Consider the following 8,169-nt stretch of genomic DNA (forward strand, 5'->3'; position numbering starts at 1 on the left):
GAGAGTGATTTCCTGCTTAGGATAATGTTGCGTGACATGTGCCCGTGTATAACTTGTGTTAAAAGTGGATGTGAGAGTCAATAGCCTCTAATTAATTTTGATGGAGGAAAATATTTAGGAGAAAACGAAGTGTATGAGGAAACAGTATAGCACAAATGGGGTGCCACCTTAATAAATGGCAGGCACATCTGTTAAATGTAAGGGTAGGAAAGGTGTAGAGAATATTTGTAAGACCTGTGCAAAGACATTTTCATGTTTATGTACTCATCTTTCCTTTAAAATTGATCAGTGTGACTTTATATAAAAAAGAAAATGTCAACGACATTCAACTGACACTTAAAGGATAAAGATGTCACTGAAGAGCGTTTATTAAAAGAGTGTGGGGTTTTATTGTTCATTAGAGTTATATCATTTAGTGAAAGAACCAGTGAAGATCTTCAACATAAGTCTATGCATATTTATTTACTCAAAAGTAAGCCCCGTGAAGTTCGGTGAGAGTTATTCTTGGGTAAAAATTCACAAGGTTATTTTATTTATTTTCTCAGTTACTTCCACCAGAGAAACTGAAAACTGGCAGATGAAAATATTTTGTTTCTCCAGTTCTTTAGGGCTATTGTTGTGTTGTAGTTGGTTGCCACTTAAGTAATGTTTACATCTCCTACTTTTATCCACTGTATGTTGCTAAAGCTTTTATTGTTGCTGCTGTTTAATTGTAGTGCTGCTAGATATCTCTCAGGTTCTCTACTGATCTTAATTCTTGTATTGAACATTATGTATTTTATCAGTGCACAGTCTCAAGTGCCTTATGACGATATGTGTCAGTATAAAAATCACTTAAATAAAAATACATAAATGAATAATTCATTCCTAGTTTCAGAATATGTCTATGGTAATATATTTCACATACCATCATGCTTGTGCATCTTGATTTCTGCTCTTTCCATATCAATTATATTTATTTGAATTTACAGAATAATCTACTTTCTTACATAGAAGCATAAAATATTTCATTTTTATTTCTGCCTTCCTTATAAAATTTAAAACTCAAGGTAAGTTTTTAAATTAGCTTTTCTGAATGTTTTGAAGGCAGATACCTGGAAATAACACCTTCTCTTTACACAATATGAGATTTAATTAAAAAATAAAAGTAGCATTAACTCCAGCTTATAAATAAAACCTCCTCTGGGCTGAAATATGCAGAATAGTTGGATTCCAGGACCAATGCTGTATTTCAGGAGAATAATAGCCCTAAAGAACTGGGGAAATAGAAACATTCAATGTAAGATGAGAACACCCAAACATGCCTACAGGAGCAGCTTCACTGACATGTATGGGTTTTTAACATATCTAATTCTCTGTGTCGCCAAATCTTTGGTTACTTACATCCAGAGATTAAAGCCATGAAAAGACAAGACAGTTCTACAAACCTGAAAAATGTCCCAGGTTTGCAGAAATATTTACAATTGTAAAAAGAAACAAAAGACCCCACTGAAGTTTAAACCCTTACCCCAAATAATAGACGCAGCACCTGTAGCTTTAAGAAATGAAGGTCCTCAGTGGCTATTGCTAGACTACCTCTTCTCCTTCCAACCAGTAAAAGGCAGGGGAAGGAGTCAGGGATCTCTCCAAGGCTGTTTTGCCTTTAAGATTCGACTTGCCAAGACAAGGCCTGTCAGCAAGCACTGGTGTCTTGTTACCAGGGGTCATTACCTGCAGGAGCACACAGGAGCGGAGCTCCGGCAGTAAAGAGCCCAGGGGGTGGGCACATGCAAAAAGCCCCACCCCCTGCTCCCAGCAGCCCTCAGTCAGAGCAAGAAGCAGCCAGGTAAGTTGCAGAGCCCCCCCCCCTGGCCCCCCCCTCCAAAACAGTCCAGTGGCACCTTTAAGACCAGGTTTTATTCAGGTACAAGCTCTCCCTCCTTTGCGAGGACAGATCTGCACGTCCCCCTCCCAATAGCTAGCAATCCAAAACAGTCCAGTGGAGCCTGAGCGGTGGGTGTTGCCTTCTGACACACTTCTGGTGATATGCAAATAAGCTATGCTAATGAGCTCCTGCACCTCTTTTTCTACAAAATGACCCCTGCTTGTTACCATGTGATTTACATGGCTTACCCAGGTCTAGCTGTTTGCTGCTGCTCAACATCAGCCACTGCACAAAATCCAGCATGGAACAGTGGTTAGCATTTCAGAGGAAGATCTGGAAGACCTAAGTTGGAATCACCAAAATGCTGTGAAAGTTCACTGGGTGATCTTGGGCTAGTGACACATTCTCAGCCCAGAGTTGTTGTGAGGATAAAATATATGTAGCACAGGAGAATGATGTAACCTGTTTTGGGTCCCCATTGTGGAGAAAGGTGGAATATAAATGAAATAATACATATAGTTGAAGATAGAGGGCAGGTAACATATAGGTTGGTTGGTTAGTACATTGGAAGGAGAAGAGGAAGCAGGGGAAGGTGAGGATATGGGAATTGCCAAGAGGAAGGAAAAAAGAAATTGTGGGAAAGGGGCAAATGAGGTGACCTCCACAAATGCTTGCATGTTCCCTACTGTGCATCCGAGTCTGGCTCAGTGACTGGCAGCACATCCCTGGGCCATAGATTTCCCAGGTAAAGGCTGCCAGGAAGAGGGAAGGAGGGATAGCTGAAGACAGTGGAGCAGATTGGCTATTGGGTGAGAAGGAGAGAAGGAAACAAGAAAAGTGCAGGAGGCATGTGGGGGCTTTCAGGAAAGGGAAAGTAGTGGGGGAAGGGGAAAGGAAATCCCCCCCCCTCCACAAGTCCTTGCAGATGCTCTGCTTGTATAAGTCTGAATTTGCTAACGGCAGTCAGAGATCTATTTTTTCTGTTAACGGAATGGTATCATTTCCTTACTGTATTTTTGAAAGTCTTTTTCAGATTAACAGCAGCTAAAAAGCTAAGCAGGGTTGACTCTGGCATGTACTTGGATGGGAGACCTCCTTGGAATACGAGGCAGGAGGTGGGGGCAGGCTTTATTCAGCCACCTCTCTGACTATCCTCCAGGGCCCCAGTAGGGGTCAGTCACCAGAGGTCTCCATGACTTCCAGGTGCACACACACTCACATGCACACACACGCACATATGGCAAATACAAAAAAAGAGAGAGAGAGAAGAAAATTCAGTGATGGGCACCTTTTATAATTTCAGCTATGACTTTGGTTCTCCCCCCCCTCCCCGTGTTGTCCCACAGTGTATTTGACTCTTTTCCTTCTGTTCACAAGAGTTGTGTTTATTCATATCCATGTAACTCAGGGCTCCCTCATAATGGAAAGCTGACTGCTCTGAAAGACAGTGCAAGATCACTTTTATTGAGAGGGGAAACAGGCTTCATTAGCTTTTCATTTATGTTCTGCTGCAGTAGGTGAATTGCTATCCAGCCAGTGTTCTCCTTAGCAACCCGAATAGCCTAAGTATAAAACTAGTTTCTGCAAATGCAGGCAATGGCTTCAAGACATGTTGTCAGCCCTGATGTCATTTTTTTAAAAAATCCCATGTGTTTGTTTAAAGTAGGACAAAGTTGCAGGTACATTAATCACCTTCATCCCCTTCATTTTCCCCCCCACTGTTTGCATTTAATTTAGTGGTCTGAAGAGCCATGTGCTGCACATCTTACTCAGCGGGATGGATACCAGGCAGCAACGCAAGGACAACTGAAAGATCAGCTCTATCAAGAAATTATCCATTATTTTGACAAGGGCAAGGTAATAAGAAACCATGTTCCATTGAATTTCCATGCAAAGTCACCAGCTATAAACAGAAAGACAGAATTTATCAAATGACCTTCCTTAAGTCTCCAAATAGTGATTTGGGAAGTTTGATATGAATGGGTTGCAGGCTAGTGCTTCAGGATGACGATACTAACAGCAGCACTTTCATAACTGCAGGAAAAACCCAAAAGGTCATATGTAAGTGTACACTTTCCCAGTGTGTGTGTGTGTCGGGGGCGGGGGGGGAGACAGGTCATCTTATTCTGAAGGGTTTTATTGATAAGTAGTTTAAACCAATTTAAAAAATGTGGAGGGAGATCATATCACCAATAAGATGGCTACTGTAGGCCCTGTTATACTTGATAAAGCTGGTGCTTAGTTCTTTCTGGCAATGTGAGATTCTCATAGGAATACATATGTATACTTACTTGTCATGTAAAACTTGGTATGAGACAGGCTGAGAGGAAGAAACAGGTCTGAGAGGTGATTTTTTGTTGTTGTTAAAAATTAAAACTGGCTACATCACCTTAAACCACAGTTCCTGCACTATATTTGACAGTACCTCCTTCAGTTGTGGGCGGGGTGCTTCAATACTAGGCTATTTTAAATACTGACATACACTTCTACTACATGGCGGTAATGAGCTGTTTATGAACAGCAGGCAAAATACCTGTTTACAGTACTTCAACCTGTGCAGGCTCTACAGAATACAGAATTCACAGTTTGCAAAAAGACTATTTTGTAGAGCAATCTGCTCTTGATTTTAACACCAGTTGTGTATAGTATTCTAGTCAAACTGGAAAAAGAGAAATAAATGTCTGCTTGTTTAAGAACTGCTGAATATCTGCTTTGTCTCCAGTTGTTTGGAAAGATCAGCAAAATCTGTACTATTCTTAACTGTGTTGTCAGCATTCAAGGAACACATTTTAGCACTTTCCCTATTGTTTACAAAGGCACTTGGATTTTCTGAGTGAAATTTATGTTCTCAAATGTCCTTCCTCTGTTTTTTTTTTGGGGGGAAGGGTGGAAATAAGCCCTATATCTAGGAGAATTTGCAGTAGTGCTACCCAATCTTATTTAACAAAGTCCAAAAGAAAGGACGTCTATGTTCAGAGACAATCAGACATTAACAGGCTTGCCATTCCCCTGCCCACAGTGGGTAAACCCCTGCCTTCAGCGCTGATCCCCTGCCCTTCAGAAAATGAGGAGCAGGAGGCAAATGGTTAGAAAATGGTCTCCATAGTGACACTCTAGAAATTTCACCATAGAGATCAGGGGAAATTCCTAGGGAGTCTCTTTGAAGTGACATCACATCCTCCAAATGTCAACCCCCTTGGCACCACCCTCAAAATCTCCCAGCATTTGCTGAGGTAGTGTTTGTAACCCTAGGTGTTAGGCTTGCTAACACAACAATGAGGTAGCCACTTCTGCAGAAGGGACATGTTTGTTTTCTAAATAAATTAAATCAATAAATCACCTAGATAATACAGATCATGGGATGGCCACTGCTTGGTGTTTTATGTTACTGTTTTCTATATGAAAATAATGACCAGACATTAAAATTTAGAATATGTGAGACAGGAGGAGGAACTATCCTTTTGTTTCCCTGTGCAGAACTCTACCTTCCTTCCCTGGGCCTGCACTACTGGGACCTACATCAGCTTCAAGCCTATATCCAGAGCCAAGTCAGCTCCCAGCACTAATAGGCATAGCTGACATCTGTCCACATTTTGTTAAGGCTGTTTGATCACTTTCCTGTAGCACATTGGAAGCCTGCATACAAGGAGGGCAGCAGGAGCTTTAGAAAAGACTTTATGAGAAGGGGGTTGTGTTTGGTCACTGCCCCAACTCTAGGGTGTAGAACTGTATTCTCCATTGTAATGGACTCAGCTCTCCTTTATCCACTGTATTTTCTGAATACTGCAGTCCAGCAAAGAAATCAGATGATGCTGGGAGGAGGGGAAGAAGAAGGTAGATACTGCTAGGGAAGTAGAACAATAATTTAATTAAAGGGGTGTTGAAAACTGAGATTTGGCTCGTTCATAATGTGATTTGAAGGTTATAAAATACTTGGCTTCTACATATGTTCATGAACTGACTTGCAGTATTAGACTTTTGGGGGGGGGTTAATGCAGTGAATGAGCAATAATGTACTGAATGATGCTTCAAGGTGAAAAGCTTAAAAGAGTCTCAGTCTTTGTATTTACATTTGCTGAATGGTTGTGACTGATTTACTCCCACCACCACTTTTATCATGCTGACATTTTTTTTCTTCCCAAGCAAAAAACCCCATCAGTTGATCATCATTGTGCCTTCGTGCAATTTATTTTGTTTTTTTCTCCATCCTCTCATATATATTATTGTAATATTTCCCCTCTTTTTCATGACTTTAACAGGTCTTATAAGTTTTTATCTTACTTTTTAATAGATTAAGACATTGATGTTCAGACATCAACCAATGTGTGTGATGTGTAAGAACCAGATACAATAGGAGCAGCAAGAATGCAGTCTTCATTGATCAGCAAAAAATTATAGTAATTTTCAAAGTAGTTTTATGGTTCTTGCATCTGTTTCTGGCAAGCAATGCAGCCCCAGCTTGCTTTCCTTTTGCTTAAATACACCATTCTGTACAATGCTACAAGGATTCTACTTGAATATTTATTTAGAAGATTTCAATGCCACCTCTTTAGAGTCCTGCTCAAGGTGGCTCATAATCAGGGGTCGTTTCGTAGAAAAAGAGCTAGGGGAACTCCTTAGCATAACTCCTTAGCATATGCCACACCCCCTGACATCACCGGAAGTGTGTCATAAGGCCACACCCCCTGACATCACCGGAAGTGTGTCATAAGGCCACACACCCCGCCCCCAACGGTCCCAGCCGTCGCCGGCGACCTTGCAGCTCCACTGCTGAGCCCCATGAGGGGCCCGGCGGTGGACCTGCAAAGCCGGCGGGAGTGCAAGGAAGCCTCGCGAAGGCCCTCCCTGGCCCCAGGCAGGCAGGGGTGGGGAGAGGCAGGGAGGAAGCAACTTACCCTCCCTCTTCTCCTGCCTCCTCCTGGCTGAATGAGGGTCGGAAGTGGGGTGGCCGGAAGCAGGGGGCGGGGCTTCATCATGTGCCCTGCCCCCCGTACCTCACCCGGGGTAACTGCGATCCCCCGCGATCCCCCCCCGAAATGACCTCTGCTCATAATTAAAATAATAAATTATCAGAACAGAAGCAATAAACCATTCAAACAAGCCCAGGGGCATAGAAACAGAACAAAACTGTCCGAAAAAACAGACCTCAAACCAGAACCAACCATAAAATAGCTGGAAAGGTAAACCCCTAATGAAAAGCATAAGTAAAAGATATGTTTTAACCTCGTGCCTAAAGCAGTCACAAGGTGGAGGTTATTCCAAAGATGAGGAGCCACTATTATTGTTGTTGTTATTATTATTATTATTATTATTTAAAATGCTTCTGTGCCACATTTACACCTGAATAGGAACCCCAAGGTGGTGAACATCAAGATATTAAACCATCAAGATGTTAAAACAGCATTTAAAATATAACCGTATGTAAAATATTTAAACATTTCAATATGGGCTAATAACAGTTATGACAAAAAAAAGGTAGAACAAAGTTTGAGTCCAGTGGTACCTTAAGACCAGCAAAGTTTTATTCAAGGGATAAGCTTTTGTGCAAATACCCTTGCAGCAGGGCTGAGACCATGCATGCACACAAAAGCTTGTACCTTGAATAAAACTTTGTTGGTCTTAAAGGTGCCACTGGGCTCAAACTTTGTTCTGCTGCTTCAGACCAACATGGCTACCCACCTGAAAGCAAAAAAGTATTTGTCTGCTGGAAGGAAACAATTAATTAACTTAAAGGATGGCATCTGGGCAAGTGTGAAAGCTTGGTGTCAAGGAACCTCCTTGAAGTGCAGATGAGCTGGCTATTCCTCTGGTCGTAAAAGGTCCATCTGGCAGGAAATGCCAATTCAGATATAAAGCAGAGATGTGTTATACGCAGAGGTCATTTCGGGGGGGGGTCGCGGGGGGATCGGAGTTTTCCCAGGTGAGGTACGGGGGCGGGGCACATGACGAAGACCCACTCCCTGCTTCCGGCCGCCCCGCTTCCAGCCCTCATTCAGCCAGGAGGAGGCAGGAGAAGAGGGAGGGTAAGTTGCTTCCTCCCTGCCTCTCCCCACCCCTGCCTGCCTGGGGCCAGGGAGGGCCTTCACGGGGCTTCCTTGCACTCCCGCCGGCCTTGCAGGTCCACCGCCGGCCCCTCATGGGGCTCGGCAGTGGAGCTGCAAGGCCGGCGGCGGCCGGGACCGTTGGGGGCGGGGTGTGTGGCCTTATGACACACTTCCGGTGATGTCAGGGGGTGTGGCATATGCTAATGAGTTATGCTAATGAGTTTCCCTAGCTCTTTTTCTACGAAACGACCCCTGGTTATA

General features: G+C 42.9%; 1 protein-coding gene across 1 annotated transcript in view; it reads left to right on the forward strand.

Annotated features, from left to right (window-relative positions):
• The window catches only part of LOC107106402 (dedicator of cytokinesis protein 1), a 288,943-nt gene that overhangs the window by 166,175 nt on the left and 114,599 nt on the right, over positions 1-8,169 (forward strand). Inside the window, exon 12 of the mRNA XM_015406534.1 lies at positions 3,602-3,721. Within this exon, the coding sequence (XP_015262020.1) occupies positions 3,602-3,721 (120 nt within the window). The remainder of the gene's footprint in view (positions 1-3,601; positions 3,722-8,169) is intronic.

The sequence above is a fragment of the Gekko japonicus genome, unplaced genomic scaffold (genome assembly GCF_001447785.1).
Source record: "Gekko japonicus isolate JY-2015 unplaced genomic scaffold, Gekko_japonicus_V1.1 scaffold23, whole genome shotgun sequence".
Taxonomy (NCBI): Eukaryota; Metazoa; Chordata; class Lepidosauria; order Squamata; family Gekkonidae; genus Gekko; species Gekko japonicus.